At 43.5% G+C, this 12,508-nt stretch overlaps 1 protein-coding gene across 1 annotated transcript in view; it reads left to right on the top strand.

Annotated features, from left to right (window-relative positions):
* Positions 1-11,223, top strand: part of LOC134910377 (fucolectin-like) — a 96,717-nt gene extending 85,494 nt beyond the window's left edge. The window contains exons 4-5 of the mRNA XM_063918328.1: positions 233-539; positions 10,923-11,223. Of these exons, the coding sequence (XP_063774398.1) occupies positions 233-539; positions 10,923-11,061 (446 nt within the window). The 3' untranslated portion in view covers positions 11,062-11,223. The remainder of the gene's footprint in view (positions 1-232; positions 540-10,922) is intronic.
* Positions 11,224-12,508: the final 1,285 nt, after the last annotated feature.

Here is a 12,508-nt window from a genome sequence, read left to right as displayed (position 1 = left end):
TGATTGGAGATATCTTTTTGGGTGGTGAAATAATTGTTCAGTTTTTTTCAGCTGAGAGATAATAGACTACTTTATAAAGGTGCAACATTTCACGAACTCAATGACCTCAACCTGCACTACCTTACGTACTGTGCATCGTGACAATCCTTGTGCTGTATTATTACTGTTTAGTATAACACACTGCCCAATACCAAATTGTAATGTATTTTTCCCGTCATATCTTTTCATACAGCAGTATATGAGAATCTTGCTCTTAGAGGCCGTGCGACGCAGTCATCTATACATCTAGACTCTTCCGTTGGATATTTGGGCCTGGGTGCGAATGCAATAGATGGAAACACAGATCCCAACTATTTCCATGGGTCGTGCTTTCACTCTAGTAATGATGTTGGTCCCTGGTGGAGAGTGGACTTACTGGATTCCTATCACATCTCCAATATAATTATCACCAACCGAGGAGACTGCTGTCCAGAACGGCTGAACGGAGCAAAAATTGTTTTTGGGAACTCACTGGAAAATGATGGAAAGACCAATCCAAGGTGAGGACACAATTATTCATAGAGATGTCATGATGGTTATTTAAGTAACTTACCTCTAACAAAGCAAATTATCAGAGGAGAATGATGGGAAAATACCCAGCAGTGCTCCCATTCAGAAGCTCAGTGACGTATAACATTTACAAAGGTGTCAAGGTTCAAAAATGTAAAAATGTTTACAACAATTCTGATTATAGAGGTGAGCCCTAGTTGTTCCATCGGTTCTGCCAATGCCTTGGAGACCACAGAGAAGGCATACTCTAATGCAGTGACATGCAACAGGCACTGGTCGCCATCTACAGATGGAGCCGCCCAGTAGCGGATCTTGCCACGGGCAAGCAGTACTTTTGCCCGGGGCGCCGCCTCCGGAGGGCGCCGCACCAGGGCAAGATCCGCTGCTGGTGTGTGCCCCCGTCCGCTGCCGCTGGGAAGGGAAACTAGCCGCGTACGCGTCTAGTTTCCCTTCCTGGAGAGGTCCTTTACTGTGCGGTGCGCGATGACGTCATCGCGCACCGCACATCAATTCAGCTGTACAGGGGGCGTGAATGACCATGCCCCCTGTACTAAGCCTCGCCCCCTAAAGCCGCCCGGGGCGCCACAAGCCCCGGAGCCGGCCCTGGAGCCGCCATTATCTTGGCTGGCTGAGGCGTTAGTCGCGATCGGGCATATGCAGCATGCCTGGGTGGAAGGAGGCGCACCAGGTCATAGGGAGACACACAGAGCATTTGGCAATACCTTTGAGTGTAATACCAGCGATCATCCACCAGATGTCGCTTTTTAAAATCACTAATGCGCATACGTGTGGTCTCCATTAAAATGCAATACTGAACTACAGCGTAGGAACTACTTTACTGGTGCGTCTCATTACGCTACATTATGCTACAGTATGTCATACAGTTTATAACAGTATATACAGTACAGACGCAAATAGTACAGCATATACAGATGCAAACGAATGTGTTACAGGTACAGTATGGTCTAATGATGTTAGGGATATGTGAGCGTCCAAATCCCAGAGTATTAAGTACAATGGGGAGAGAGAAAAGCTCCACCCTAAGTTCCTGGATGCCAAATCACTGTGCTTTGCATCGCTGTATAGTATTTTGTATTTAATAATAATAATAATTTTATTTATATAGTGCTCTTTCTCCAATAGGACTCAAGGTGCTTAACAGATACATAGCATAATATAGTACAGAAAAGAATGAGGTATATTTTCATAAAATACAGAAGCATGAAGATACTAAAAGGGACAATTATGGAAATTCTTGAGTAAACAGGAAAGTCTTGAGTCAACTTTTGAAGGATTCTATAGTTGGGGCCTCTCGCAGTTGCGGGGAAGTGAGTTCCATAGCATCGGAGCCGCATGACTAAAAGCTCCACCCCCAGATGAATTACAGGAGATTCTAGGTACTGCTAAAAGTCATTCATCTACAGATCGCAGTAATCGAGTGGGGCAGTATGGGGTCAGAAGCTGCTTCAAGTATCTTGGGCCCTGGTCATGTAGTGCTTTGAAACTCAGTAAGCCAATCTTGAAGATGATTCGCCATCTTACAGGCAGCCAGTGAAGGGAATAGAGGATGGGTGTTATGTGGTTAGAACGGGGCTGGTTGGGTAACAGCCTGGCAGCTGTGTTTTGCACCAGCTGTAAGCATTGCAATTCTTTTGCTGGGAGACCAAGGTAGAGGGCATTACAGTAGTCTAATCGAGGTTATTCCAATGCATGTATGACTTTTGGCAGATCATCTGAGGGAATTAACTGCTTGATTCTGGCTATGTTCCTCAGGTGAAAGAGGATTTGATTGTGGCTGATATCTGATGTATAAGTGTCAAGCCACCATCCAGGACAACACCAAGATTCCGCTCACGATCAGTGGTCTGTAATTCTGAATCCCCGAGTGTAAGTCCAGTTGGTTGGCTATGCTGCAGTCTTGTCCTTTGATGTTGCGGTCGACCTCTGTTTTATTCGGGTTCAGTCGCAGCCAGCTGGCGCTCATACACTCCTGGAGCTCAGCTAGACAGCCATTTAGGGTTGCTATTGGGTTATCAGTGCCCGGAGCAAAGGACAAGTACAGTTGTGTATCATCTGCATAGCAGTGGTAGACCAGGCCATGGCGCCTGATTATTTCACCCAACGGAAGCATGTGTACTGCAAAAAGCATGGGGGATAGTATAGAACCTTGTGGGATACCACATGACAATGGCACTGATGGTGATGCGTATAATCCAGACTATACTCTGTGACCTGCCTGTGAGAAATTATTTGAACCAGCCTAGGACTGTCCCATCCTAACCACAGAAATGTATCAGTCGCTCAATCAGAAGCCCATGGTCCACGGTATCAAATGCTGCAGAGAGATCTAGAAGGATTAATATTGAACAGTCACATCTGTCTCTTGCCATCAGAAGATCATTTAACACACACACCAAGGCTGTTGCAGTGCTATGTCTTCTCCTGAATCCTGATTGGAATGGATCATAAATATCATGGGTTGTCAGGCAGGTTTCCAGTTGATTTGCAACCACTTTCTCAATAACCTTTCCTAGGAAAGGAAGGTTTGATACCGGGCTGTAGTTGGTCATGCAGTCAGCATCTAAATTAGGTTTTTTAAGAAGCGGTCTAACAATTGCTTCCTTTTGGGGTCCCAGAAAAAATGACTATCTGCAAAGAGCATTGAACAATTTTTGCAAAGATAGGACCAATTATATCCATACAACCTTTTAGAAGCTTGGTTGAGGCCGGGTCCAGATCACAGGTGGTGGGATGCAAAATTTGAGCAATTTCAGCAGTTTCCTTTACATCCACTGGGTCAAAGCTGGTCCATGAAGGCAGGAGGCTTATATTGGCATGCTTTGTAGTTTGGCACTCCTGTGATGGCACTGTGGAGATTCCGGATGGTGGATATTTTATCTGCAAAGAAGTTTGCAAACTTGTTGCATCTTGCCTGGGAGAGGGCTTCATCAGTCTGCAGGCATGCTGGCTTGTAAAGCATCTCCACTGTGCGGAAAAGTTGAGCTGGCCTATTGTTTGCTGCCGTGATCTCATTTGACAGGAACTGTGATTTCTTACGAGTGATTGTCGATTGATAGTCTTCGTTATGCTTTATTAGTTTTATTTTGTCTTCCACTAGGTTAGTCTTCCTCCATCATCTTTCCAGTCTACGCCCCCTTTCCTTGAGCTCACTAATGCTGTTGTCGAACCATTGAGCTTGACGTTGTGGTTTACAAGGTCTTATACACACAGGGGCGATAATATCAATTGCAGCCATAACATCCCTATTAAAATAACGGACTAGGGAACAGGGATCTTCACAGGCACCCAGTATAGCAGAGAGATACAGATTTGCAGCAAGAGCCTGGGGGATCATACCCCTCCTTGGACGATACCTGGTCAACTCTAAGGGCAGAGATCTTATTTGAGGAGTTGCAACTGAGAACCAAAGGGAGTGGTGGTCTGTGACTGGGTTTATTTTTAGGTCAGTGACTTCTAATCCAATCTGATAGACAAGATCGAGAGTGTGACCACTTTTATGTGTGGCAGAAGGAATGACCTGTGTGAAGCCCAGACCATTCATTGTGCACAGGAGGTCTTGGCCAAGGCGTGAGAGCTCATCATCCACCCATGCATTGAAATTCCCGAGCATGAGCCATTTTTGATGTTCCAGAGCCAGGCCAGCAACAGTGTCTGCAATTTATTGTAGAAATTTCTTTCCATCTCCAGGAGCCGGTAAATGAGAAATACTGTGAAACCTAATCCTGTCGAACTCCAGGCAGCAATGCACTCGAATGAGCGAGTCATTTCAATAGGGTGGGCCCTAATTTTAAGGTGTTTTCTTTTTAAAATGCCATGGGATTGGAGAATAGAAGCCTGTGATGGTGTGATAGGAACTGCGGAATGTGGTGGGCGGAATGAAAGAATGAAGCTTTAGGAATACGTATACATTGGGTCATCAATGATAGATCACTATAAGTATGAGCTGCATATGATAATGAGAGAGGGAGAGAAAGCAGTGGGTTTTTTTTTCCTGTTTGTGTTTTGATTTCCCCCAATTCGGTATCTGATACAAAATTATAATGGGTTTATGAACAGAGTTATTGCTATAACCTATTGTGTATATTTGAAGCAAGTGTTAAATAAAATAACTGCTGATTTAGTCAATTATCCTAGGATAGGCAGTCTTGTGGAAAGGTGTTAGAAGCCAATTCCTACTGTGTAGGTGTGAAAAGTCTTAGTGTGAGAGGCCTTTGAAGTAGATTTCTTGTGGGGGTAGTGATAACGTGTCATGGGACATGGATCCTGCAGTTTGAAACAGTGAGCCTTCAGTAATTCAGAGCCTGAATATACTGATATTAGTTGATTAATGCAATAAGTCACTTATTTGTTGCTCGGAGAACAGAGGTGGATGATGTCTAAGTGAGGGGCTGGATGGAGCCAAAGATAGGTTGTAGTCCACAGTACCTTATCTGGGATGTCCAATGCAGAGTACAGTAGCTGCCAAACTGAAGTACTTCTCAGTGGAGGTGTGCAGAGGATTCAATCCAGGATTCAATCCAGTGTTTATCTCAGCGCAGGAATGAGAGATGTCTGCGTAGAGTAGTACTAGTTAAAGGTAAGTCCTTGGATATTTATGATGATTCATAGGTCAGTTGTGGTGAATTCAAGCTGTTTTATGGAGATGATCAGGAGCATGCACAAGGCGAGTCAGCCGATTTGGGTGCCAGCAGAATAGCACAAACAGCTTGTAACGTACCGCGGCAAGTGTAATCTTTCTAAGTATAATGGGGAGAGATGAAAGATCCTCCCTAAGTTCCTGGATGTCAAAACACTGTGTTTAGCATCTCAGTACAGTAGTTTCTATTTGAGTACTAAGTAGCACGAACAGATTGTAACTTACCCGGCTCTACAGGCTACAGAGGAAAGTGTTATCTATCTAAGTATAATGGGGAGAGATAAAAGCTCCTCACTAAGTTCCTGGATGTACTCTGCGGTAATGACTAGAAGTGTGCACATTTCTATAGAATGTGAAGTTATATTACAATAGATTTTAAAAAAAACATTAGTGTTTGTTTATGCTGTTAAGGAACTTGGACGCTCATAAGGCAGAACATGGTATTTAGCCAGCACCTCCCCCTACCCACCTCCCTTCCCCCCTTCCCCCTGGGAGCCTGCACAGTTCATACTGTAGACAGGGAGGGAGGTCAGGTTACAATAAATATACAACACAATATTGTACTGCATATGAAAATCAGACAGAGAACTGCAGTCGCTTTGATAGATGTGTAAATGGTATAGTAGCAGTGATTCTTCTCATAAAGTACAACACAGATTCTCTAACGCCGACGATCTCAGTACTGTGTTGCTAGAACATTTAATTGCATCAGAATTAACTAATTTATATTAATTGGTATGTCTACAGGTCCTCTTTGCAGATGTGTATTTTAGATAGTGGAATGTGTTGTTCCTACAGATTTACCCTGATTTATGTAAAACCTGTGTGCACACTTCTATTGAATGTGAAGGTATATTACAATAGATTAAAAAAATGTAAATAATAAAGTTAGTGTCAGAAAAGAAACCCTGGAACCAGCACTTTGGGAATCGAACCCGGACTCTCAGCATCGAAGGCCAAAGACTTCACTGTTTGCCTATGCCACTTTTCAGAAGATACACAAGCTGATGTGTCAAAGTACTGCAAGCAGCCATTCCTTCCCATTAATGTTTGTTTATGCTGTTAGTGGACTTGGATGCTCATAATACAGAAAACGGTATTAAGCCAGCATCTCCCTACCCCCATCCCACTTCTTCCTGTCTCCCTGGGAGCCTGCACAGTTCATACAGTAGACAGCGAGGGAGGCCAGGTTACAATAAATGTACAACACAATATTGCACTGCATATTAACTTCAGATAGAGAACTGCAGTCACTTTGATGTGTAAATGGTACAGTAGCAGTGATTCCTTCTCATAAAGTACAACATAGATTCTCTAATGCCGATGATCTACAGTACTGTGTTGCTCGAACAGTTAATTACGCCAAAATACACTAATTTATACTAATTGGTATGTTATATTACAATAGATTAAAAAAAATAAAAAAATAAAGTGAGTGTCAGAAAAAAATACACTTGCACTTTGGTAATCGAACCCAGGTCTACTGGCAGAAGACTTCACCGATTGCCCACACCACTTCTTGGAAGATACACAAGCTCATGTGTAAAAGTTCTGTAAGCAGCGATTCCTTCCCATTGGTGTTTGTTATATGCCGTTAAGGGACTTGTACGCTCATTTTGTACAAAACATACAGTATACTATACATACTTTAACGTCAATAAACTACATTATTGCTTTCACACTTTATTTGCATCTGCATAAACTATATGAATTTTTACTCTATTGCTTTGTCTACGGGACTTGGACGCTCACATTCAATAACACAGCAATTGGCAATTGACAAGTGTTTTAATATGTTTGTATGTATTAACTATATATATATATATATATATATATATATATATATATATAATTTAATTGACCCTCTCCATCTGACCATTGTACCATCAGATCATTCTGACCATTGTACCATCAGATCATTCTACCGCTATTCGCTCTAAAGTACTGGATTAGTGTAGCATTAGCCACCCAGTGGTGGAGATGTGTATTGCATGCTGAGTATGTAGTCGTGCCTCAACGCGTCTATCTGTGATTAAACTCAGCAACCTAAGCTATCGCTAGGTGCGACTAAACCTCCGTTTAGGCGGAGAAACAGCAAAGATAACAGAGGCTCCATCTGTACCTTTCCCAAAGGGCTGGATTAAAGTTTGGGGGCCAAATGATGGATAACTTGTAGGGACCCTACCAATAAAAATGTCAGTAAGAAATGCTGCTAAAAGTATAATGTGCAAATGCTCCCAGCAATACAAATGTATTAAACACAATGTAGACCCCCAGTTCACATTATGCCACAGAGCCCTCATATTGGTTATGTAGCTATACTGTATGTGGGAGCCCCCAATGTGTGTCCCCCCTCTTGCCTTGTTGTTAATTTGGCCCTGCCTTCAAAAGGCCCCCACAATACTCTGATCTCAGTAGTAAATTATATTAATACTAGAGATGAGCGGGTCCGGTTCTCTGGGAAGTGGACCCACCCAAAATTCTGGGATCTGGGACAATCTGAGCAACAGCTTGGATCTCCCTGCATGCCCTGGATCCCAAACCGGGGTAAAACCTCACAATCCCGCTGACGGTTCTTCAGATTTTGCCTCGGGCTCAGTCCCATTGATTTCAATGGGCTGACTGCTGATTAGCTGAGAGAGACATCTGTCGCTTCTCTCAGCCAAGCCACTCGCTAATCCTTGTCTGAGCCGAACATCCCCTTTACTTCTTCTTGCCTGGTACTGACGCATTTTAACTGCACCATGGGTCTTTGCCAAGGCACCGGTGGACACCTCAGCTCATATAATTTATAAGGCTTCCTGAAAGGTCCAGTATGCTCACTCCTGGGCACAACTATATTCACTATCAGCTTTGTAATAACTAGAAGGAGATATTGTCTCCTACCACGAGAGTAATACTGTGAACAAGTCGGGAGAAGTAAAGGAGATGTTCCACTCAGACAAGGACAAGCGAGGGGCATTAGCGATTACAGAGATGCTGGGACAGTCATCATCCCATATTCCACAGTATATCAATGATCAATATATCAATATGAATATTCAATTATGGATTATTGATTACGATCCAATTATGGGTCACTAGTGATCATTCAGATTAATATATTTTTACCACGTATGAAATATTGATTCAATTCATGAACTATATACATATATAATTTGTATAATTTTTCGGGGGATGCAAATATACTAATGCATCAAAGAGTGACATTTACATACAAATTGATGTTACTCAGATGAACCCCTTTATTTTAGGAGTAAGAATTAAAGGTTACGTTTTAACATTATAATCATATCAAATTACATATTAAACTTGTTATAAAAGAGTGCTCCAAAAAGCAATCTATCTTTTTTGTTGCCTCTTTGCAACAAACACATTGTCTAATGTTTGACAGTCATCATCCCATAAGCCCATCTATGGCCACATTCATCTGACATCCTGAAAGGACCGGTGAGGAAAAAAAATGAGTAGAGCTCCCCTGTATGTTTTACAATCAGCACCAAGCTCTTGGACCAGTCCTGGTTCCAAAACTATGGAGGGGGAGATGCAGGGGTCTCCCGTATTTGTGGAACCAGCACTGGTCTTCACTAGCCAGGGTGGCAGTTCTGCAGCCCGAGCACATGCTTATATGGGTCCCAGCGGCCACAGCATCAATCCCCAACTAGTTAGCCCTGGCTGGGGTACCCTGGGGAGTGAGGACTCTCCAATAAAGGAGTGCCCACTGCGCAGGGCACTCAAGAGCCAGGGCTGAAGTCTGGGGCAATCCCCAGCATTACCGGGCTGTGTATGCCGATTTCATAGTCCAATAAGTGTAAGAAATAAAATAATATTATCATTCACAGGTGGAAATAAAGATCCCAGGAAGCCTCCCCGCATGCTGGTGTTTGTAGAACCACAATTACTGTAGCAGCGTGTGGGGAATTAAAAGGCCTGCTGGTACCTGTAGTTCTACCTGTAAAATAAATATTATAATAAACATATTACACGCACACCATGACAGTAACATAAATAATAACATAAATAAATCATTCATTCACACTCACATACATACTGACACTCACACATACAGATGTATCCCCCGTTATCTTGAGTAGTTTTCTGTGCCTAGTCCCAACATGACTTATTAGCATAAACCTTTCAGCTATTGTTCTCAACTGCAATACAATACAGAGAACAATACAGCAGGGGATTAAGTCCGACTGTCCAGTCACAGTTAATCCTATTAACAGTCAAGATAAATGTGGATACATCTGTACTTACCTACATCCCACGCTGTCCTTCACGTCCTCTTCTCCAGTAGTAATCTGCGTCACCTGTAGAAATAACCTAAATACTGTACTCCCCTATTCCAGTGTAGAACACATCCCATTTGTTCCATGTAGGCATCCCAGAGGTTAAATAAAATGTCACTCCGATCCAGTCAGGACTTCCACATGCTGCTCCTCTGCGCAAATGACTGGGACCCAGGTGACTCCTGTCAATGGGAAACCCCTGAGCCAATCACCTAACAGCACCAGAGGAGCTCCACCAGTGATTGGCTCTGGGCTTCTCATTATTTATTTATTAATAGTTTCTTATATATTCCATTGCTATTTACAAATGGAAACAACGGTGATAAAAGAAAACTGGGTATAACAGACAGACATAGAGGTAGGAGGACCCTGCTCTCATGCCTACACTCTATAGGGAAACAGGCATTGATAAACAAGGATAGGTGTTACTAATGATCCACCAGATTGCAGAGGTTCTTAATGGGCTGTATGATAAGGTCACCCAGCAATGTTGGCCTGGGGTCAGGAGGGTGTGAAAGTGAAGAAAGATCTCTCTGATCTGTGTCATGCTTCTGTCACACTCGCCAGCCATAAGCCGGTCTATTGTTTTTGCGACTTTTGGTAATCCTATTACAGCGCAGCGATCAGGTTTCTACTACGCATGCATATGCACCGCAATGCGCAGGCGCGTCATACGGGTACAAAGCGGATCATTGCTGAGCGGTGGTTTTAACGAAGAAACCATACGCACAGCCGATCGCAAGGAGATTGACAGAAAGAGGGCGTTTATGGGTGTCAACTGGCTTTTTACTGGGAGTGGTAGGGAAAATGCAGTCATGTCCGGGCGTTTGAGGGGCGACGTCAATTCCAGCGCCAAAAAGACTGAAGTGATCGCAAGGGCTGAGTAAGTTCAGACCTACTCAGAAACTGCACAAACTGTTTTTGCAGAGCTCGGCTGCACACGCGTTCGCACACTTGCAAAGTGAAAATACACTCCCCTGTGGGCGGAGACTATGCGTTTGCACGGCTGCTAAAAGTAGCTAGCGAGCGATCAACTCGGAATGACCCCCCTTGTCCGAGTTATATGTGTGCAATTGGGAGTTTGGGGATTGCAGGGGACATGTTTGCATGTTCCCAAACCCTATTACACTTGTGAGTTTGTAAGTCCAGTAAAATGTGCCAGTTTAGCGCTAAACTTGTATTTTTCAGAAAAAAACACTCAATTACATGTGGCCCCAAATGTGTATTTAGTGGGTGAATTTGGAATAATATGGAATTCTATTTAAAATGCCAAATCTTTTTAATCATTTGATTTTATTTGATGTTTATTGCTGTAGAAATGATAGAAAACGTCCTGAGGCCAGTATATTATAGAGCCTGTGTGTAATGAACATAATCACGTACAGCGTGCACTAACGTGAACTCTTTTCCTATTGGTTCTGCAGTTGCGGAGAGATTACCACATTAGCAGCTGGAGCGTCACAAACCTTTGAGTGTGATGGGATGGTGGGACGCTATGTGATCGTCTATCTTCCGGTACAACAATACCTCCACTTCTCTGAGATACAAATAATTGGCTACTAAAGCTAATCATACTGCTTATTATTGCATAAAGTGTCGGTGCGAGATTTTACCGTCTTTCAGATCCATTGATCACACTGCGATAGCCAATCACTTTCTCTTCTTTCACCTGAAAAATTATCCTGTTTCATATTTTGGGTTCAAAATTAATTCACTGAAATAAAACAAAGGCATTAAAACACGTGTCATATATTATGCTTCTGCAATAGTATCCACCATCGTCCTATAGTCACTGCGCAATCTGCGGCCACACTGTGACATTAAGTGCTGTCTGGGACATTTCCTCCTGTGATACCCGTCTACCGGCCACGTTACCAGACACTACTCTAGGCTTCAGGATTGGAGGTTTGGGTCATTAATGTAGAACTAAGACTTTCTCTGACCTCACCTGCAGTTCTGCTACCATGTAATAAGGTGATTGAAATAAATTCACGCTTTATATCAGGAACGTATCACAGGTTTACACGGGTGTAGTACGATCTGCTGGCGGTTGGGCTCCCGGCGACCAGCATACCGGCGCCGGGAGCCCGACCGCCGGCTTACCGACAGTGTGGCGAGCACAAATGAGCCCCTTGCGGGCTCGCTGCGGGCACGGTGGCGCGCTACGCACGCCCCACTATTTTATTCTCCCTCCCGGAGGGTCGTGGACCCCCACGAGGGAGAATAAGTGTCAGTATGCCGGCTGTCGGGATTCTGGCGCGGGTATACTGTGCGCTGGGATCCCGACAACCGGCATACTGAAGACCACCTGTTTACAGATAGCTGACATCTGGTTTATAAATGACAGTCTCCTGCTAAAGACATTGTACAAACATAAAGATTGTCTATCATGTAAGTCTAATTGGGTTTTGCTGCAGATCTGTCTCTTAGGTGTGGTCACTATCAGAGGTGTCACTCACCCAAATTACACTCGGTTCGGACACAAAAGAGGAGTGGCTTTGTGGTGTGGGGGCATGTGTGTGTATATACATTGGCGTTTCTATAATGGGTGCAATATGTACGGTGCACTTGGGCATCTTGGTCCAGGGGGACCCACAAATCACACCCATATTTAAATAGTTTCCTTTCCGGAGTTCAGCATCGGGCACTACAATCATGGTGAAAATGGCCGCCACGCATGCGCAGTAGTTAAATGTGCTGGATCTATGTGCAGATGAATCCCCTTCTATGTTGAAATGACCATATATATATATATATATATAGTAGAGCATCAGTCCGGCACTCATGAAAAACTGGTGTATTAATCATGCCGGTGCCTTCACAAAAACATTCAAATAACTCACATACCAGTGCGGTGCTCAGCAATCAGAAACGGAAGCGAACAACCAAGTGGTAACAACGTTTCAGTGCTCTTTATTCAGCACTATCTTCAGGATACATTAAACAAAAAAAGATACAATCTTACCTTATATACACTTGCACCCATGTGAAGAGGCCGTGGTCGGGCGTC

The sequence above is a fragment of the Pseudophryne corroboree genome, chromosome 4, assembly GCF_028390025.1.
Source record: "Pseudophryne corroboree isolate aPseCor3 chromosome 4, aPseCor3.hap2, whole genome shotgun sequence".
Lineage (NCBI taxonomy): Eukaryota > Metazoa > Chordata > Amphibia > Anura > Myobatrachidae > Pseudophryne > Pseudophryne corroboree.
This window is presented reverse-complemented; position numbering and strand designations above follow the sequence as displayed.